Source organism: Bos javanicus, chromosome 6 (assembly GCF_032452875.1).
Source record: "Bos javanicus breed banteng chromosome 6, ARS-OSU_banteng_1.0, whole genome shotgun sequence".
NCBI classification, from domain to species: Eukaryota; Metazoa; Chordata; class Mammalia; order Artiodactyla; family Bovidae; genus Bos; species Bos javanicus.
In genome coordinates, this window is record NC_083873.1 from 69,844,264 (window position 1) to 69,867,734 (window position 23,471).

At 37.5% G+C, this 23,471-nt stretch overlaps 1 protein-coding gene across 1 annotated transcript in view; it reads right to left on the minus strand.

Annotated features, from left to right (window-relative positions):
* CHIC2 (cysteine rich hydrophobic domain 2) overlaps positions 1–23,471 on the minus strand; it is a 59,254-nt gene that overhangs the window by 22,479 nt on the left and 13,304 nt on the right. The window contains exons 2-3 of the mRNA XM_061420152.1: positions 4,816–4,870; positions 4,523–4,678 (exon numbers count right to left, since the gene is read on the minus strand). Coding sequence (XP_061276136.1) covers positions 4,523–4,678; positions 4,816–4,870 — 211 coding nt within the window. The remainder of the gene's footprint in view (positions 1–4,522; positions 4,679–4,815; positions 4,871–23,471) is intronic.

Here is a 23,471-nt window from a genome sequence, read left to right on the forward strand (position 1 = left end):
TACAGGTCCAGATGGCTTCACTGGTGAATTTTCCTAAAACTTAAGAAAGAAAGAATGCATATTCTGCACAAACTCTTTCAGAAAACTGAAAAGGAGAGAACATTTCACAACTCATTTTGTGAGCTATCACTACCCTAATGCCAAAGTCAGATATTATGAAAAAAGACTACAGAAAGATATCCCTCATGAACAGACAGAGGACTTCTAAACAAACTTGAAGTCTAAAAATTCAATCAATTCCACATATTTCTAAACTAAAAATAAAAAACTATATAACCACTCTAAAGAAGCAGAAAAGGTATCTGACAAAATCCAACATCTATTCCTGATGTAAACTCCCCACAAAGCAGTAGAATAAAACTTCCTCATATGACAAAGAACATCTACAAAACCCCATAATATGATATGGAATGATAAAAATGTGAATACATTCCCCCTAATATCAGGAGTAAGACAAGGACATCTATTCTCATTACTTTTTTTTCTTTTTTTAAAATTGTTTGGCTCTGCGGGATCTTTGTTGCTTCACGGGGACTTTCTCTAGTTGCGCCAAGTGGGGGCTACTCTTTGTTGTGGTGAGCGGGCTTCTCATTGCAGAGGATTCTCTTGTTGAAGAGCACAGGCTCTAGGCATGGGAGCTTCCGTAGTTGCAGCATGTGAGCTCAGTAGCTGCAGCATGTGGGCTCTAGGGCATAGGCTCAGTAGTTGTGGCACACGAGCTTAGCTGCTCCATGGCATGTAGAATCTTCCCAGACCAGGGATTGAACCTGTGCCCCTGCACTGGCAGGCAGATTCCTATCCACTGTGCCACCAGGGAAGTCCCTGTTCTCACTACTTCAGTCAAAGATTTTCTGGAGATTCTAGTCAGTGCATCCAAAGCAAGGAGAAGAAGTAGTAAAAATAAGAGCAAAAAAAAACAATGAAATTAAAAACAGAAAAATAGAAAAAAATCAGGCCTTAAAGGAGTCCACTTACATCACTCCTACTCAACATTTTACTGGGAATTCTACCCAATGAAAAAAAGAGAAAAAGAAATAAAAGGCATACAGATTAGAAAACAACAAATAAAACAACATGGTTATCTATGTAGAAAATCCCATAGAATCTATAAAAATATTCGTGAAATATAGTAAGGTCATATAGAACACAATGCCAATATACAAAACTCAACTGCATTTTTTATGTACTGGCAATGAACAACTGGAAATCAAAATTTTAAAAATACCATTAATAACATGAAAAACAAAGAAACACATAAAGCTAATAAAATATGTGCATGATCTGTATTCTACACAAAAAAATTAGAAAATACTAATGAAAAAGAAATCAAAGATCTAAATAAATGAAGAGGTATATAACACATTCATGGTTTTGAAGACTTGTTAAAGATGTCAATTTTTTCCAAATTGATTTATAATTTCAAACCAATCAAAACTGTAACTTTTAAAAGATAAGACAAGCTGATTCTAAAATCTGTGTGGAAAATGAAAAGAGAATAGCCAAAACAATCTTGAAACAGAAGAATGAAGTTTAGAAGACTTGTCCTACCTGATTTCAACACTTTCTGTAAAGCTATAAGGCGCTAAACTACACACACACACATGCTTTTATAATACTTTATAATTTTATGGTAGTAGTACAGTACTATAGCGGGGCTTCCCTGGTGGCTACAAGGTAAAAGATCTGCCTGAGAGTACAGGAAACTCGGGTTCAATCCCTGGGTTGGGAAGATAGAGGGAAATAGCAATCCACTCCAGTATTCTTGCCTGGGAAATCCCATGGACAAAGGAGCCTGACGTGCTACAGTCCATGGGGGTGCAAGAATCAGACATGACTTAGCAACTAAACAACAAATAGTACTATAGCAAATACATATACTACAAAGCTATGAACTACTACAAATGAGACCACATGGTATTAAAATCAAGATAGGCACATAAAAATCAATAGAACAGAGTCCAGAAATAGATCCACATAAATATGGTTGACTGACTTTTGACAATATACAAAGGCAATTTATAGGAAAAGGATACTTTTTTCAACAAATCATCCTGGAAAACTTGAAGTCATATGTAAAAAATGAATTTTGACCTGTATCTCACACCCATACAAATATGGATTCAAAATGGGTCATCAAATACAGAAAAGATCATAGGAGAAAAATGTGACCCTAATTTAGGCAAAGAATTCTTAGATATGATGACAAACACACAATTTTTTAAAAATTAATATACTGGACTTAATCAAAATAAAAAATTTTTGCTCTACCAAAGACATTAAGAGAATGAAAAAACAATTACAGACTGGAAAAATATATTTGCAAGTTAAATATCTCACAAAGGATGTCCTTCAATTGGCAAATGGATAAACAAATTGTAATACATCCAAACAAGAGAATGCTTCTCACATTCCTACATATCGGTTCTGTTCTATTGATTGCTATGGGTCCATCTTAAGTTTAATACCATGTGGTCTTATTTATAATACTTTATAGCTTACTTTGTCTTATTTTGTAAGACAAAAAGGGCAAATGATAAATAAAAGGTTAAAAGTCCCTGCTTTAAATCCCACCCCCATCTGACAAAACATCCCTTTTTTCAGGGCCTCTAACATAAGAGTCGGACACGACTGAAGGGACTTAGCAGCAGGAGCAACACCCTTCATATATGCAAGAAGGGTCCCTCTCTCCAATTATGTAACAGCTTATACCCATGACAGGGAAACAGTTTTTTAACCAGTAATCATTATTTGTTTATGCCAACTGGACAGCAGAGTCTATATAAAATTAAATCATAAACATATATACAAGAAAGACTTCAGAGGTAATAATACAAGTTGAATGAAATATACTTTCTGAAACTATAGATTGAAATAACCTAAAAAAGTCAATCTACCTTATGTCTCAAATAAGAAAGAATTCAATGAAAGCATCCAAAATATGATCTTGTTACTAAGAATGCATGGAAAAGGGTAGGAAGTTTCTTTTTGTTTTCTAAATCCTACACTGTGCACACATTACAATATCTTATTTATTCATTAAAAAAAAAATAAAAATAACTGTTTCAAAGGTTTCTATAGTAATAATACTCTTTAATTCCTTGGGTTAAATAATAGCAACCAACCAAGTAAGGAAGTTACAGCAGTCACATAAGCACTGGAAATGTCCAAAGAGTAGGAGGGAGTGAGGGGATCTAACTACAAGAACTACAAATTCAACTGTGGATGCAGGAAAAATCAGATTTTTTTCTTTTAATCTATGGTAGGAAGATGATCTGGTGAGTACTATTTGGGGGAAAAAAGAAATATTCTTCGAATATAAAAAATTAAATATTACAATAGCAATTCTATTACAAGGCAGTATCTACTTCCTATCAACAAAATGCACTAGTTAAAAACCTTTTCCAGTAAAATACACATCTTATTTTGTAAGACAAAAAAGGACAAATAAAATTTGCTTTTCTATATTTCTTATGATTATTTGATGACAAAATGAAATGTAGCCACACAAAACTATTCATTCTCTTCCAATGTATTTCATTTTTATACATATAATTACCATAATTTTTAAAGCTTTATAACAAAAAAATGTAACATTCAATCTGTACTAATTTGCCATACCTCTACCCATATCTTGGAAATTTTTTATTATAAGCAGTCAAAATTATTAGTCTTTGGATCATTTGTTTGCCTTCCCTGGTGGCTCAGTCAGTAAAGAATCCATCTGCACTGCAGGAGACCTGGGTTTGATTCCTAGGTCAGGAAGATTCCCTGGAGAAAGAATGGCTACCTACTCCAGTATTCTTGCCTGGAAAAATCCCACAGACAGAGGAGCCTGGAGGGTTACAGTCCATGGGGTCGCAAGAGTTGGACACAACTTAGCAACCAAACCACTACCACCATCAGACCATTTTTTTCAGATTATAAGATTACTATTTCATCACAGGAAACTTGTAAAATAACAACAACAAAAACTCTTTAAATAAAAAGAGAAAATCAAATTTTCCACAATTTTAACAAACATTGTTACCATTTTTTTCTGAGGTACTATCTTATAGATCAGTAATAATGCTATTAATCAATATTTATTACTTTGAACTATTCAGCTAAAACGTTTACAAACACTATTTCATCCTTACAACAGTCCTATTCAGTAGGGAGGTAAATACTGCCATTCTACAGATATGTCAACCAGAGTTTAAAGAGGTTAGGAAAACAAATTCGAGGTGGTCACAGAGATAAGTGGCAGACCTTAATACAAATTTTCAATTACCACCATCAATGGATATATAGATAAGGCTGTACTCCATTCTAACGTAATGTCTTACATCATAAAAATTACATGTTATTTTTAGATGACTACTGAATATAACAGTATATGGTCAATCACTTCTCTACTGGATCAAATTATTTTTGTATATTATTCAGAATAGTGACTCATTCAATACAAAAAATAAAAACTAGATAGTGCAAGATCTCGCTTGTCTACTTCTAAATTTAAATTAAAATATATAATTCAACTTACTCTTTTACTGAGGCAAATAACTGGCCACATACTGCAACCTAAAGTGCAGCAGCAACAAAGGCAGCCACAAAGTAGCCAACGTACATTAACAGGAAGATTCTTCTTAAGACAACTGTTAACTCTGTTGATGCTGGCTTTAAATTCTTCAGGAGCTACCTAAAGAAAAATTTTAAGAAATAACAATACTGAAACATTAATGTCAATAAACATGTCTAACATAAATTTTTTTCTAATTTGTTAGGAAAAGACTATTTTTGAGGTATTTAAATAATGTCTAAATAATTGACACTCACTTTTCCAGTTAATGAAGAGGGGAATTCTGATTCAAATTTGTTGCTCAGTCCAAATCTATTTTTTTTAAAAAAAGAAAAATATATTATTATATGTCACTGTTGCAAAAAAACAGACCATTTAACTTAATAAAAGGTCAAGTAAATAAGAGCACAACTTTATAACTTTATACACAGAATAACAATGGAAGCTTAAGACATTATAATTAGCAATTTACGAAATGCAAAAAGCAATTCTGCAGCTGAATCAAAACTTTTATACAAGAGGTTAAGAATATATATAGACATCATTTTTCTTGGAGTTATCTTTGTGAGCCAAATATTAGTGAAACAGAAAACAACACAATTGTCCAATTTTGTCAAAATTACTAAGATTCTTCCAATTAAGTAACCGAAAGCTAAAATCTCTGCTATTAATTACTCTTTAGGTTAAGAGTATTTTGTTAATACTCAACAAAATAGTGACTTGTCTAAGAATGCAAATAACATTTTCTAAGACCAGCATATCTACACTGCTATTACACCTAGAGAATGTTAAAAATATTTGGAACAACATGGCTACTTTAACTTTCAAATACTAAGACATTTGCTATACATTATATCCAAAGAAATGAAACCAAGGTAGTACATTTTAACATCTTTAAGCTTTTAAATGTTTGCACAGATCATGAAGACTGACTGGGCACTTGACTATTTCTTTGCATAAGTTAGCAGGAAAGAAAAAAAACACTCATAGACACATTGGTAACAGCAGATTGCACCCTGGAAATAAAATTGAGATGTTTATATATGATAATTTTTTTACTGGATTTTGGAGCCAAATCTTTTTTCCAGTTTTATTGAGATTTACTTGGCATATAAAACTGTATTAGTTTAAGATATACAACCAAATGATTTGATACATGCATACACTGTGAAATGATTACCATAGTAAGTTCACTAGTTCATATCCATTCATCTCACACATATTTTTTTTCTCTTGTGAAGAAAATGCTTAAAATTCACTGTCTTAGCAGCCAGTCTTGAATACACAAGACTGCATCTTAAATAGCTGGCACTGATAAGAGGGATCCCCTGGGATATTCTGTATGAAAGAGCTGGCCAGGGTTTCTGACTCAACCATCAGTGAAGCCACAGAGAGAAATTAAGTAGGTATTCTGTGTTAAGGCAGTAAGGGGTGTTGGAGACTGGCCAGGTATTGCGTGAATGTAATGAGTCAGATCCAGCTGACTACTGTCACACTAGAATGCAGGCCTAACTTTGACAGTCTGTATGACTTTCTTCTTCTAGGAGGAGCTAGAAAACCAGACCTCTATGCAAAATTTCCCACCTTTAAAATAGTGTGCAAGTTAATCACAGCACTTCCGTGGGTCAGGCTGTCATTTGCATCATGACCTAGACTTCTCCACAACATCTAGATGGTGGCATCAGAGACTATCCTGTCATCATCTTAAAGTACTTTCAAAAATTATTTAATAGTAGCATTGAAATAACATCAATATGTCTTTATAAACAATGGATACTATTTATGAAAAAACTACAAACAATTACCTAGGTCCAAGACAAAGTTCTCTTCACACTAAACATAAACCATTACTATTTAATATAACTCTGGTATTGGTGATATTCTCTTTCTAAGACTCTGAGTTAAACCTATTTTTTAATATGGGGGCCTCAGAACAATGTGGTTCTACCTGAGATTGCCCCTATAGATAATTCACCCCCAACTGCAAAGGTCCTAGCATGAGGAAAAGGTATACAGTGCTTGCTGATAGTTCTGAGGTCTCTAGATAATGGACTTCCTTTTCATCTATTTCTCTTAGAGGAGATATAATCAACAAATATTTACTGAGTTCAGTTCAGTCGCTCAGTCGTGTCCAACTCTTTGCGACCCCATGAACTGCAGCATGCCAGGCCTCCCTGTCCATCACCAACTCCCAGAGTTCACTCAGACTCACGTCCATCTAGTCAGTGATGCCATCCAGCCATTTACTGAGTATTGGCTTCTAAATTATACATTTCCATCTCTTGTGTCATCTCCTTTTGTCTGATGACTTTCTCCTTCAATTAACAGGTTTCATTTCAATCATGTTTATTATTGCAATTAACCATCTCCTTCCAACTGGTTTTGAAATTTTTTTAGAAAAGCAACAACCAGATACCTCCAAGTCTCCTAAAGGTAAGTGTCTTCCCCTACCATCTTCAGCCATTAATATTTAATATACTTAAATATTTAAAACAGATTATTTTATCAAATACCAATAGTTTGCCAGGTAATATGCTATGTTGGAGGCAGCAGTCCAGCATGAGTATAAACATCTATTTCCTTTCTTTCCCAAGACTGGATACTCCCTACAATAGGGCTGAGTGGCTGGGTGTTGATGCTTTACCCAGGAAGCACTACCAACTAACTGCCCTGCTGTTCCTGTAAGTCAAGGTTCCTTTTAAGTCAGGCTAGTAGTTATTCTTCTGAGTAAGAACTAAGGACTTTCCTTAGGCACTCCCCTCTTCATACTTTTGATGTGTCTTAAGAACAAATAGCAACCCTTCTTTCTTCATCTCGCCCCCAAAAGAATGACGTGTTCACAATAGATGGGACTGCTTAGCTCTGCCACCAGCCTTTAACTTCGTGCCAATAATTTTTCCATTTTGCCTCACTTGTGGTTTCCCACCTTCTGAACAAGAATACCTATAAAGAGTATCAAAAAGATACTGCCGTTGAAGAGCTTGGAGTCTCCCCAGCCCACAGGAGTGAATCCCAACAGCAATTTGCTTTCCTTTTAAAAGTCTTAAAAAGATATTTACATTTGAATCAAGTACTTCGCGATTACAGGCAGATCGAGCCATGATAACCAGGCACCCTTTCCATTTGTAGTCTGCTATATTTAAACATTTGGTGTCAGGACCTCTTTGCTCTCTTAAACCCTTGAGGACTTCACTGAACTTAAGTTTATGCGATTTATATTTATCACTATTTTGGATTATACATTAGAACGGAAACCCCTAAAACATTTAAAATATTTTTTCATAAATGAGTCCACTGTATGCTAATAAAAATGTTTTTATGACAAATATTTTTCAAAGCAAAAAACTTTAGTGAGATCTTCACATATCTCTTTAATGTCCAACAATGGGAGACAGCTGAATTTTTACATCTCTTTCTGCATTCAGTCAGTAGTAACACACTCTTTTGCGTGCATGAGTGCTCAGTCATGTCTGACTCTTTGCAACCCCATGGACTGCAGCCCACCAGGCTCTTCTGTCCACAGAAATTTTCCAGACAAGAACACCGAAGTGGGTTGCTATTTCCTACTGCAGGGTATCTTCCCTACTCAGAGATGGAACTCATGTCTCCTGCATTGGCAGACGGATTCTTTACCACTGGAGCCACCAGGTAATCCCCCATGCTCTTTTGGTTAACGTTTATAAAGAACATTGAGTTTCACCAGATACGTAGTTGAAAAATTCTGTATATTCTTTGCTATTATAACACTTGATAAGTGGTAGCTTATTAAGAATTTTTTGCAAGGCGGAAAAAAATTTTATCAATGAACTTTTAATACTTTGTTAAATTAAAATCCACTGTATATCTTTTTTTTACTAGCTTTTTTTTTTTTTTACCCATACCTGATTCTATAAGTTCATATATTTGTACCTTGGAAAACACTGGTAGATTGAGTGATGCAGATTTCCAAATGTTGATACACGTCATTGTGTGATACTAGAATCATCACACTATAACTACCTATCTCAGCAAAAGTTTGGGGAAGTTGTCAAGCTCACAGTGACAGACATAAGTTTTCCAAAAATTCTAATTTTCATCTGAAAGCTGGAATTATTCACAACAAATGCTATCAGCTGTTCTACCAGAAGTGAGTCTTTCTTTACTTTAGAAAAGAGGGTGAATAACCAGCAGTATATAAATAAAAGAAAATGGTTGCTTTAATTTAAGCTACCATTAACATCTTTAAAACTAACTTCAAAACATATTACTTTAATAGATGACTTTCTCCCTAGCTTTGAATGTTGCTGTTGGAGACAGGCAGTTAGCTGTGGGTTTTAACAAGTGTCCTTCGTAGCCATAAGCAATAAAAGGAAAAATGCAAGGAAAAGTTGGAAACAAGGAAAGAGAAAAGAAACAAAGAAGAAAATGAAGACTGACAAAGTGTTACCAAAAACTGTCTTACTTACTATTCAATACTTACTACCTATCAGTCCATTAGATGTTTGAAAGAAAATGTAGACATGTGCTACATCTAGGTGGTGATGGAATTCCAGTTGAGCTATTTCAAATCCTTAAAAATGATATTGTTAAAGTGCTGCACTCAATATTCCAGCAAAATTGGAAAACGCAGCACTGGCCACAGGACTGGAAAAGGTCAGTTTTCATTCCAATCCCAAAGAATGGCAATGCCAAAGAATGTTCAAACTACTGCACAATTGTACTCATCTCACACGGCAGCAACGTAATGCTCAAAATCCTCCAAGCCAGGCTTCAACAGTACGTGAACTGTGAACTCCCAGATGTTCAAGCTGGATTTCGAAAAGGCAGACGAATCAGATATCAAATTGCCAACATCCGCTGGATCATCAAAAAAACAAGAGAGTTTCAGAAAAACATCTGTTTCTGCTTTACTGACTATGCCAAAGCCTTTGACTGTGTGGATCACAACAAACTGTGGAAAATTCTGAAAGAGATGGGAATACCAGACCACCTGACCTGCCTCCTGAGAAATCTGTATGCAGGTCAAGAAGCAACAGTAAGAACTGGACATGGAACAACAGACTGGTTCCAAATTGGGAAAGGAGTACATCAAGGTTGTATATTGTCACCCGGCTTATTTAACTTTTATGCAGAGTACATCATGTGAAATGCTGGGCTGGATAAAGCACAAGCTGGAATCAAGACTGCCGGGAGAAATATCAATAACCTCAGATATTCAGATGACACCACCCTTATTGGTGAAAGTGAAGAAGCACTAAAGAGCCTCTTGATGAAAGTGAAAGAGGAGAGTGAAAAAGTTGCCTTAAAACTCAACTTTCAGAAGACTAAGATCATGGCAAACAGATGGAGAAACAATGGAAACCGTGACAGACTTGATTTTGGGGGGCTCCAAAATCACTGCAGATGGTAACTGCAACCATGAAATTAAGACACTTGCTCCCTGGAAGAAAAGCTGTGACCAACCTAGACAGCATATTAAAAAGCAGAGATGTTACTTTGCCAACAAAGGTCCGTCTAGTCAAAGCTATGGTTTTTCCAGCAGTCATCTGTGGATGTGAGAGTTGGACTATAAAGAAAGCTGAGCATCGAAGAATTAATGCCTTTGAACTGTGGTGTTGAAGAAGACTCTTGAGAGTCCCTTGGACTGCAAGGAGATCCAACCAGTCCATCCTAAAGGAAATCAGTCCTGAATATTCATTGGAAGGACTGATTTTGAAGCTGAAACTCCAATACTTTGGCCACCTGATGCGAAGAACTGACTCACTGGAAGAGACTCTGTTGCTGGGAAAGACTGAAGGCAGGAGGAGAAGGGGACAACAAGGGATGAGATGGCTGGATAGCATCACTGACTCAATGGACATGAGTTTGAGTAAGCTCTGGGAGTTGGTGATAGACAGGAAAGCCTGGTGTGTTGCAGTCCATGAGGTCACAGAGTCGGACACGACTAAGCGACTGAACTGAGTTGAGCTACATCTACATCTATTCCTATTACCTGAAAGATTTTGTCCTGAATCACTGTTAAAATAATCATTGCTTTAGAAGTGATAAAAGATTTAAACTGTTTTCAAAGAATGGCAAAAAGATAAAACACATCAAACTTAGCCTATTTTACTCTTATATACTACAAGTTTACGATCTACTAGAACTTGGAGAAAAAGAGAATTCATTCAAATCAAACTATTCAGGACGTTCTATGTAACATTTCATGATCACAAAATCCTACAAAGGAAGTCTTGCATAGCTTAAAATTTTTTTAAGGAAGAAAGCATTTATGAGGCCAATTTTTAGCTTTTGCATGTGTGTGGGGGTGGGGGATGGGGTGGATTTTAGTTCTCTGACCAGTATTGAACCTGGGCCCGTGGCAGTGAAAGTGCAGAATTCTAACCACTGGACTGCCAGGAAATTCCTCCAATTCTTACTTTTATATAAAGTGAGGTAATTTTGAAAGTTCTTCAGTTCAGTTCAGTTCAGTCGCTCAGTCGTGTCCGACTCTCTGTGACCCCATGAATCACAGCATGCCAGGCCTCCCTGTCCATCACCAACTCCCGGAGTTCACTCAACTCACGTCCATTGAGTCGGTGATGCCATCCAGCCATCTCATCCTCTGTTGTCCCCTTTTCCTCCTGCCCCCAATCCCTCCCAGCATCAGAGTCTTTTCCAATGAGTCAACTCTTCGTATGAGGTGGCCAAAGTATTGGAGTTTCAGCTTTAGCATCATTCCTTCCAAAGAACACCCAGGGCTGATCTCCTTCAGAATGGACTGGTTGGATCTCCTTGCAGTCCAAGGGACTCTCAAGAGTCTTCTCCAACACCACAGTTCAAGAGCATCAATTCTTCAGCACTCAGCTTTCTTCACAGTCCAACTCTCGAATCCATACACGACCACTGGAAAAACCATAGCCTTGACTAGACGGACCTTTGTTGGCAATGTCTCTGCTCTTCAATATGCTATCTAGGTTGGTCATAACTTTTCTTCCAAGGAAGTTCTTATATCTGGTGAAGTTCTGTAAAGGCACTGAAACTTTACACCTAAGTTTAAATGGAATCTTGAAATAGGATTCTTTTACTCATACCTCACCTACTTTCATATCATTGTCACCTCATTCCTAATCTACAGCCAAAACTTAGAGTAAGCGACTCTAATCTGCTACTCTGCACTCTCATCTTCATCCAATTCAGAACCTCTCTTCATGATAGATCCTACCCTTTCCAAACTTCTTTTAATATTTAACTTTGGAACCTCTAATTATTGATCTGCTACTTGGATACCTTAAATAGGTATATTTTCTCCTATGAAATGACAATCTCTCCTTAGAAATTCTCAACTACAGCTCATTCTCTGGAGTCCATCTTCCAGACTCCATCTTCCATGTTCTCATAATACTTGACTATATTCTCTCTTGCATAGCAAATTATCATGTCTCACTATAATAATTTCATAAGCCTAATTCCCTATCTTGATAATCAGTGAGATGGTTATAGGTAGGCATGATATCTTAACTCTCTTTATATTCTAAATGTCTGGCCCAATGCCTGATAAATATTCAATAAATATTTGCTAAATAAATTAACTTCCAAGCCAGAAAAGTGGTTTACATTTTATTAACTCCTCACTGCAAACTTCCACTCCACTGTTCTCTCTTCTGATGCCCATGATTCTCACATTGTTCCAAGCCCCAACCATCATTTTCAGTATTCCAGGTCACTCCCTCTGTGTTGAGGATCCCCAAGATCATCCTCCGGTTTGATGATTCACTAGAAAGACTCAAGGGACTCAACATATTGTACTCAGAGCTAGATTTACTACAGCAGAAAGGTACAAAGCAAAATCAGCAAAGGGAAGAGGGATATGGGGTGAAGTCTAGAGGAAACCAGAAACAAGCCTGCAAGAATCTCTTCTCAATGAAGAATAAAGGATGTGCTTAGTTCCTCCAGGAACTAGTTTTCACAACATATATATAATGTTGTCTACCAGGAAAGCTCATTAGAGAGTCAGTATCAAAGCTTTTACCAGGGACTAGTCACATAGGCCCCCTCGACTTAGCATGTACCAAAATTCCAGACACATGTACAAACTTTCCAGAAGGAAAGCAGACGTTCAGTATAAACCACATTATTTGTACAAACAGTTTAGGCACAGTGAGCCATTCTTATCAATTCTGGGCATACTGGGAACACTTCCAAAGTACAAGTTCTCAGACACCAACCAAAAACCAACACAGCAAACAAGGCTTTTTAAGGATAGCAGTCTCAAGTCTGCTATGTTCTTTTCTGCACAACTTCACACTCTCTAAGGACACAGACATTTATGTCACAGTTTTTCCTTTCTACAACAACTCCTGTTTTTATCCCAAATAATTCAATCTTCAGCACCAAAATCTAACTATTAACTGACCTTATCTAATCTGAGGAAAGTCACTTCTATTTAAATCAGCAACCAACATCAACACTTATAATTATATCCTGAAATTCGGAACTGTAAATTTCTCCTCTTACCACTAAACCATCAATCATTTCATTTCTTCCACTTTTATTAAATTTGTTTCCTTGTGTCTGGTTGTAACCCACTCCTCCGTACTATTCCTCCTTGCTTTCCATTCTAAATCTGCTCCCTATGACTCTACTTTCTCTTTACCTGCCAGAAATACACAGTCAATCATTTAACCATACTCAAAAAGAACCCTTTATCTTCTGCACCTCTAGAGGGTCTTTTGTCAATCCAATAGAAATGTTTACATTCTTTACTTCAATTTCCACTGCCTGGAGCTACATTAGGAAAAAAAAAAAGCATAAATTACATCTAACTTCAGTTAGATTAATGCAGTAACAATCTTAAATCATTCATAATCAGCTTCCTTTTCCATACTTCACAACTGCTCCTCTGTATGCTCAGCCTTATCCTCACAATGCACTTTTTTTCTTTTTGCAGATAACCATAGTTCCTTAACTCCAACCAAAGAGAAAAAGACCAATGAAATAAAAAACTGCTTTGCCTTCTCTCCCTTTCATGTTTAGATTTACCTCTTCCCTGGTGGCTCAGATGGTAAAGTCTCTGCCTACAATGCGGGAGACCCGGGTTCAATCCCTGGGTTGGGAAGCTCTCCTGGAGAAGGAAATGGCAACCCACTCCAATGTTCTTGCCTGGAAAATCCAATGGACGGTGGAACCTGGTAGGCTACAGTCCATGGGGTCGCAAAGAGTCGGAAACAACTGAGCGACTTCACTTCACTTCAGTAACTTTATCATCTTTCTCAATGGAGGCAAGCTAATCATTTGATACGGTGCATCTCCTTCAGCCTCCTCTGCAATCTACTCATTTCTCCCTCTTTTGGGGCTCCTTACACGAAGCTTACAAAATTGCCTAAGTCTATTCAGCCTGAGAATCTGAACTCCTATTTTCCTCTCCCTCAACGTCTGATGGCATCCATCTCTTTTCCTTCCTCATCCAGCGTCTTGAAAAAGTCTTCCACATTGATCTCTTTATCTCACCTCCCATTCATTATTCAAACCACTACAATCCAGGATGTAATCCAAATTTCTCTACTGATGAGATTGCTCTCAACAGAATAGTTGAAAAGACTCTTTTCGTGGAGTCCTACTTATAGAGCATGCTTTCTCCTAGCAAACAACTTGATTACTAGAGTAGGGAATGTCTTATTTGGTACCAGTTCAGTTCGGTCACTCAGTCGTGTCTGACTCTGCAACCCCATGAACTGCAGCACACCAGGCCTCCCTGTCCATCACCAACTCCCGGAGTTCACTCAAACTCGCATCCATCGAGTCGGTGATGCCATCCAGCCATCTCATCCTCTGTCGTCCCCTTCTCCTCCTGCCCCCAATCCCTCCCAGCATCAGAGTCTTTTCCAATGAGTCAACTCTTTGTATGAGGTGGCCAAAGTACTGGAGTTTCAGCTTTAGCATCATTCCTTCCAAAGAACACCCAGGGCTGATCTCCTTCAGAATGGACTGGTTGGATCTCCTTGCAGTCCAAGGGACTCTCAAGAGTCTTCTCCAACACCACAGTTCAAAAGCATCAATTCTTCAGCGCTCAGCTTTCATCACAGCCCAACTCTCACATCCATACATGACCACAGGAAAAACCATAACCTTGACTAGAAGGACCTTTGTTGGCAAAGTAATGTCTCTGCTTTTTAATATGCTATCTAGGTTGGTCATAACTTTCCTTCCAAGGAGTAAGTAAGCGTCTTTTAATTTCATGGCTGCAATCACCATCTGCAGTGATTTTGGAGCCCACAAAAATAAAGTTTGACACTGTTTCCACTGTTTCCCCATCTATTTCCCATGAAGTGATGGGACCAGATGCCATGATCTTAGTTTTCTGAATGTTGAGCTTCAAGCCAACTTTTTCACTCTCCTCTTTCACTTTCAAGAGGCTTTTTAGTTCCTCTTCACTTTCTGCCATAAGGGTGGTGTCATCTGCACATCTGAGGTTATTGATATTTCTCCTGACAATCTTGATTCCAACTTGTGCTTCTTCCAGCCCAGCGTTTCTCATGATGTACTCTGCATATAAGTTAAATAAGTAGGGTGACAATATACAGCCTTGACGTACTCCTTTTCCTATTTGGAAGTAGTCTGTTGTTCCATGTCCAGTTCTAACTGTTGCGTCCTGACCTGCATATAGGTTTCTCAAGAGGCAGGTCAGGTGGTCTGGCATTCCCATCTCTCAGAATTTTCCACAGTTTGTTGTGATCCACACAGTCAAAGGCTTTGGCATAGTCAAGAAAGCAGAAAGAGATGTTTTTCTAGAACTCTCTTCCTTTGCCATGATCCAGCGGATGTTGGCAATTTGATCTCTGGTTCCTCTGCCTTTTCTAAAACCAGCTTGAACATCTGGAAGTTCACAGTTCACATATTGCTGAAGCCTGGCTTGGAGAATTTTGAGCATTACTTTACTAGCATGTGAGATGAGTGCGGTAGTTTGAGCATTCTTTGGCATTGCCTTTCTTTGGGATTGGAATGAAAACTGACCTTTTCCAGTCCTGTGGCCACTGCTGAGTTTTCCAAATTTGCTGGTATATTGAGTGCAGCCCTTTCACAGCATCATCTTTCAGGATTTGAAATAGCTGAACTGGAATTCCATCACCTCCACTAGCTTTGTTCGTAGTGATGCTTTCTAAGGCCCATTTGACTTACAGCAAATACTTTCTTTGCTATGTCTTTTATTTCTGCCAAAGCTTTGCTTTTTAAATCTATTCTACTCCAGCCAAAGCAATATTGTCAGATAAAGTTTTAATGAAACCATCCTTTTTTATTAAATGGACAAAAAAAAGCCACATACTTCATGTTTGCTAACTACAAAATACCATCTTTAATGATTTTGATGTGACATAGGTTAGTTTTGATACTACCTTAGATCTAGTTCAGCAGGAGGGTTGGAGGAGAGGGGCTGGTTTTTTTGCTTTTTTTAAGTTTGGCAGGAGGTGGGTTTGTTAGCAGTGAAGTGACATCTGTTTCAGTTTAAATTAACAGCATCAGAAATTACTCCTTTTATCCATTATGTTCCTTCAAGTTTGAGGTTCTTAAATATAATAATAATCTACTTTATTCTAAGTCAAAGTATAATTGGCCATGGACAGTAATAAAAAGATCAAATTTCTTAAAATAATAATTCAACATGCTTGAAAGAAGAATAATGGGTAGGAAGCTGAATTCAACCTAATAACCTAACATTTTATTAATCCAAAAAACTGGAAGCAGCACTTAATAATTTTAAGATATAATTCAAGATGGGTGGCATCTTAATTTAGTTAGCTACAGAGACTAATAGATAAAACTAAAAAACATTTTATGTTGGCAAGAAGGTCTTAAGATGGAAAATATCCATGTACTGTCAGTGAACTATAAATTATTACAACCATTCCAGAAATTAATTTGGCATTAAAAATATTTATACTTTTGGTACAGTAACTTTTCCTTTCAGGGATCGTGCCTAAAAAATAATCCAAAATGTGAATAAAATTATATGCACAACTAAGTTTCCTGAAACTTTATTCACAATAGAGAAAAATAAACAAAATATTGGGAATATTAAGTAAACTACTACAGTATCTCAACATAATAGAATACTAGACAACTATTAAAAATGAGTGAGTGAGTGAATGAAGTCGCTCAGTCGCGTCCGACTCTTTGCGACCCCGTGGACTATAGCCCACCAGGATCCTCCATCTATGGGATTCTCCAGGCAGGAATACTGGTTGCAAACTAATAATCTGGAAAGCACATATAATATACTGTTAAGCAAAAAATACAAAAACATACACAGAGCATATGATCTAGAATGTAAACGAGAAAACCTTACAAAATCATAAACCCTTCAAGCACACAATTTGATAGTACATAGAGAGAGGAGCCTGGACTACAGTTTATGGGGTTGCAAACAGACACAACTGAGTGCACACACACACACACACACAAAGGGTCTTAAAAAAATTCATTACAGTGGCACAGATATGTTCATTAATAACCAAATATTATGCAGTGTTTTTCTGTTTTGTTTGTTTGTTTTAAATATTTATTTATTTGGCTGCCTTGGGTCTTAGTTGTGGCATGTGGGATCTAGTTCCCTGAGGAGGGATCGAATCTGGGCCACGTGCGTTAGGAGCTCAGAGTCTTAACCACTGGACCACCAGGGAAGTCCCTGCAGTGTTATTTTGGTGACGGAGATCTAAACACATTTTGTTTCATTTGTTGTTTCTTAAAATAGGATCTATTTTTCAGTAGATATACAAGCAAATATATTAAAAGTATTTTATAACATATAATAACATCAACATAATTTCCTATATTTGAATCTTTTATTTGGTACTAACTAGGTATGTTATCATAAGTAAAAAAGAAGTTTGGGGTTCACTAATCAGCTTTCCTGGATGCACTTCAACCTTTTCTATAGTTCTAGTCCATATAAGCTCATCGTTTTTGTTTTAACTTTAATTCTTCTGTGTTCCTGTATCTCCTCATATTAATGTCTCTTAGAATCCAGTGGTGCACTGTTATTTTGAATTAAAATATGTTTTGAACTCACAGTGAATTTTGCCTTTTAAATAAAAGAAGTATAACAATCTGACTTCAATTTTGTTTTGTTCTATGTTTATTTTCCTTGTTTCTTGAGTGCAGTGCTACTTTTAACAGTGAAAGTTTTAAAACAGAAGAAAAACTACAATTGTATGAAATTAATTATGATACACTAATCTGAAAAATACTACACAGCTCAAAACCATTTACACTAGAGAGTAGTCTGTTACTTTGCATGCCTAATTAGGATCCCCCTAAACTCTGGTGAATCAGATCACAAATGGGCATTTGCTTTAAGAATAACTAACTCCTGGGCTGTGGGATGGCCAGGGCTACGCAACCTGGACAACATTAACTAATTCAATCTGATCCTCTTTCTTGACGTATCTGAGAAAGAAACAACAGATGGTAACAAGAAGCTGAAATGAAAGCCAAGATACAGTAAAGTTATGAGTAAGTACAGGTTAAAACAAATTTAAAAAAAAAGAATAGGCTGAAGCCAACAGTAAACAGAAACTGTTAAGATAAAAGGAAAAAGAGGTCTGAAAAAGAGGCAACAGCAGAAGCTAGAACTGAAAGGTAAGTCGCTGTAACAGACCACTAGACCAAAGGCCACAAGCTGCTGAGAAAAATGACACAATAACTTCATCACCAGAGCTGCACTCAATTAGCCAAAACAATAATATTCCAGTCTCCGTGAAGTCTGGCTATACAATCGCAAAGTTTCCTGTCTTCTTTAGTCTCCATGCACTCTTAAAAAAATCTGCACTACGAAAGGACCCCTGAGTGTTTCTGTTCTTGGAAATCTAATAGAGCCTAATACTTCAGACTATGTAAGAACTGGTAATAACATTGGCAAATGTTCCTAGTATAGTAAATGAAAAATGCAGAATACAAAGTACTTTATAAGCATGGTCTCAATTTTTTAACAAAAATATTTACATAAACATAAAAACAGAAGAAGTTTATCAAAATACTGATTAATCTTAGGCAATAATATTATGGGTGGCATTTCACTTTCACAATTTCATGTTCTCCAAAACTTCAATAATTACATATATGTACTTTAAACCAAATATTTTATCAGGGACAAGTACATCAAAATATTAAATGACCTTTTCCTCTTGGTGATAATAGATGACTTACTTTCTGCTGGGAGATACTACTTTTCAATTTTTAATAATCTTTACGCTTTTATTAGAATTAGAAAAAGTATTAAACCTGAAAAAAAGTAGATAAAGGAGTTTTTTATTTTTAACCTTGCCTAATAGGAAAAGGAGTATGTCAAGGCTGTATATTGTGACCCTGCTTATTTAACTTATATGCAGAGTATATCAGGAAGAACGCTGGGATGGAAGAAGCACAAGCTGGAATCAAGATTGCTGGGAGAAATATCAATAACCTCAGATGTGCAGATGACACCACCCTTATGGTAGAGAGTGAAGAGGAACTAAAAAGCCTCTTGATGAAAGTGAAAGTGGAGAGTGAAAAAGTTGGCTTAAAGCTCAACATTTAGAAAACTAAGATCATGGCATCTGATCCCATCACTTCATGGCAAATAGATGGGGAAACAGTAGAAACAGTGTCAGACTTTTTTTTTGTGGGCTCCAAAATCACTGCAGATGGTGATTGCAGCCATGAAATTAAAAGACGCTTACTCCTTGGAAGTAAAGTTATGACCAACCTAGATAGCATATTAAAAAGCAGAGACATTACTTTGCCAACAAAGGTCCTTCTAGTCAAGGCTATGGTTTTTCCAGTGGTCATGTATGGATGTGAGAGTTGGACTGCGATGAAAGCTGAGCGCCGAAGAATTGATGCTTTTGAACTGTGGTGTTGGAGAAGACTCTTGAGAGTCCCTTGGACTGCAAGGAGATCCAACCAGTCCATTCTGAAGATCAGCCCTGGGATTTCTTTGGAAGGAATAATGCTAAAGCTGAAACTCCAGTACTTTGGCCACCTCATGCAAAGAGTTGACTCATTGGAAAAGACTCTGATGCTGGGAGGGATTGGGGGCAGGAGGAGAAGGGGACAACAGATGATGAGATGGCTGGATGGCATCACTGCCTTGATGGACGTGAGTCTGAGTGAACTCTGGGAGCTGGTGATGGACAGGGAGGCCTGGCATGCTGTGATTCATGGGGTCGCAAAGAGTAGGACATGACTGAGTGACTAAACTAAACTGAACTGAAGAAATATACACACAATTGACATGTTTAGATTTCAAGATAATTCTACTAGTTTAAAGTGTATTTCAGGGCATACTTTAAGGATTTTTAAAGTATATTTAAATATATGTTAAATAAATTGTAAAAATTTGAAAATTAAATAGAAAAAAAAATTCCTAATTCCACAATAGAATCTCTGAATCTGAGAGCTAAAAGGGACCACAACCATCCTTTGGTCCAAATATTTAATTTTACAAATGAAGAAATTGATGCATAGAATGCAAATAACTTGGGTATCATAACTAATTAACATGTAAGATCTAGGCTAGAGCCTTATTCTCCTGAACCCAAGCCTGGGTAATTTCTACTACTGGACAATGCCTCTAATAACTTTCTCTCCTTGAACTAGAAACTCTAAATTGAGAAAATATTTGGGAACTGGAGAGAAAAAAACTTTTTCCATCAAATAGAAATTATAAAATTAAAAACAACACGTGGGACTTCCCTGGTGGTCCAGTGGCTAAGACTCTACGCTCCCAATGTAGGGGGCCTGAGGTTCAATATCTGGTCAGGGAACTAGATCTCACAAGTAGCAACTAAGAGTTTGCATGCTGCAACTATAAGATTCTGCATGCTGCAACTAAACATCCTACAAGCTACAACACCCAGTGCAGCTAAATAAATATTTTAAAAATAAATTTTAAAATGCTGATAAACTACAAGAATGCATTAAAAAATAGCACACAATAAATGTTAACATTCTCATATGGATCTAGGGGAAAAATCTGGTTTTGAGCTTTTCACATTTGTATCTAAAATCCCCACATATGTAGGATTTTCCTGTAAGTATTTCTGTTGATGAATTATATAGAGAACACTTGAGTTTGCTGCTCTGGTTCAATAAAAGCAATTAAGCAAACAAGACTCGAGCCAGATTGCCTGGACTGAAATCTTGACACTGCCTTTTCTAGATGTGTCACTTTGAGCAAGTTACTTTTCCTAAGCCTCAGTTTCCCTATTTATACACCAAGGATAACAACCTCTAACTCATTAAATGAATTCACATACATAAACCACCAACAATGCACTGCATAAACTCCATATGTTTAACTGCAGTTATCAGTTCAGTTCAGTTCGGTTGCTCAGTTGTGTCCGACTCTTTACGACCCCAGGAATCACAGCATGCCAGGCCTCCCTGTCCATTACCAACTCCCGGAGTTCACTCAAACTCACGTCCATTGAGTCGGTGATGCCATCCAGCCATCTCATCCTCTGTCATCCCCTTCTCCTCCTGCCCCCAATCCCTCCCAGCATGAGTCTTTTCCAATGAGTCAACTCTTTGCATGAGGTGGCCAAAATACTGGAGTTTCAGCTTTAGCATCAGTCCTTCCAAAGAAATCCCAGGGCTGATCTCCTTCAGAATGGACTGGTTGGATCTCCTTGCAGTCCAAGGGACTCTCAAGAGTCTTCTCCAACACCACAGTTCAAAAGCATCAATTCTTCGGCGCTCAGCCTTCTTCACAGTCCAACTCTCACATCCATACATGACCACTGGAAAAACCATAGCCTTGACTAGACGGACCTTTGTTGGTAAAGTAATGTCTCTGCTTTTTAATATGCTATAACAATGCAAATGTATGCTATGTTTTTATTACAGTTATCACTCTTCTAATAAAGCTGACAATATTATCATTAACGTCCACTATAGATAATGATAGGGGGCTTCCCTGGTGGCTCAGAAAGTAAAGCGTCTGCCTGCAATATGGGAAATCTGGGTTCAATCCCTAGTTCAAGAAGATCCCCTGGAGAAGGAAAGAGCAATCCACTCCAGTATTCTCCCCTGGAAAATTCCATGGCTGGAGGAGCCTTGTAGGCTACAGTCCATGGGGTCGCAAAGAGTCAGACACAACGGAGCGACTTCACTTTCACTTTTTATAGATAACGATAAACTAGAGAAAGTCCAGATCACAATGACTTCACAAACACCCTCTTCAAACAGCTTAGCAAATAAAACAGCCAATGATAAAACTAATGTTAACTGTCAAAGGTATTCCAACCTTCTGCCAACCTCTTCAAGGTCAGGGTTAATGTGGAGGAAACAGGGTACACAGAGAGGTGCTGGGTTCAGGAAGCCCACCAGGCTTCTCTGTCCAAGGAATTCTCTAGGCAAGAATACTGGAGTGGGTACCCATTCCCTTCCCTAGGCGTCTTCCCAACCCAGGGACTGAACCCTGGTCTCCCCACTGCAGGCAGATTCTTTACCTTCTGAGCCACCAGAAACGCCCCTCAGGAAAGCTAGGAAAAATTAAACAGTTGGAGCTAATATGGGCAAGCATGAGGCCAGGAATCCATGCAGGTAAGACAAAGGTTGAAAGGCACAAAGAAGTTACTGTGGTGAAAATACAAGAGCAACACAATGGAGAAACAGAATGCCTGAATTCTAACCCTGGTTCAGATATCAACTAGATATGTTATCTCAAGAAAGCAAATTTTCTGGGTTTATTTGCCTCACATAAAACAACCTGTTCTCAGGGTCGCTTATGCCCAAAGGTCAAATGCAATTTCAAAGTTTTTAAGGAAAAAAAATAGCAAGGTTTTCTGGATTCACATTTTATAGGTAGAACTACTACAAAAAAATGGAAGAAAGTTTTAAAGCTTTATTCCTATCAACAAAGTTTGAGAGTTTTCCTCCTTGCTAAAGTTTGTACTCTTTACCAAGTGTGGCTCATCTCACATTCTGACAGAGAAAGCACTATGGAAAAAGAGAAGCACAGAGTAAGGGGAAGCAGATGAGTTTTAATTTTAAGTAGAAAGGAGGACAGGACTCATAAGATAATTGTGAAAGATTTGAAGGTGAAGGAGCTAGCCATTTGGGTATCTGGGGCAGAGGGATATTTCAGAAAGTGGAACCAAACAGTGCAAAGCCCTTAGCTAGAAGTGTGCCTAGAATAATTCAGTGAATAGAAAGGAGGCTTGTGTGACTAGACTAGGGTAAACAAGTGAAGAATGGTAGAAGTCAGAGAAATAATGATGGGCCACATCAGGTAGGGTCTTACAAGCCATTAAAAGGAACTTTAACTCCGAAGGTGGGGAGTTCTGACAGAAAAGAGACATGATCTGATTTGTGTTTTAGAAGAATCTCTGTGTCAGATGTACCAAAAAAAACTGTAAAGGTTAAGAAGCAAAGGTGGGAGCAGGGTGAAGAAAAGTATGTAATATAAGGCAGAAGAGAGACAATGACAACTCACACCAGCAGTACAGAGATGGCAAAAAGTTGTCAGATTTTGGATATTTTTTTAAGACAGAGTCAAGAGATTTACTTCTTGATAGATTAGATGCAGTAAAAGAAAAATAGGGACATTAAGGATGTGTCAAAGACTTTTTCTACTCTAAGCAAACAGGATACCAGGTCTGCCATCAACTGAGAAGAGGAAGGCTGCACTTGAAAGCTGAGTTTGGGGGAAGAATACAAACTCAGTTTTGGATATTCTGGACTCTGAGACACTCAACCCATACAAATCTATAGACTCAAAAGAATTTTATCTTCCTGTCAATATGATAACACATATGAACATTAGTTCAGTTCAGTGGCTCAGTCGTGTCTGACTCTTTGAGATCCCCATGGACTGCAGCATGCCAGACTTCCCTGTCCATCACCAACCCCTGGAGCTTACTCAAACTCATGTTCATTGAGTCAGTGATGCCATCCGACCATCTCATCCTCTGTTGTC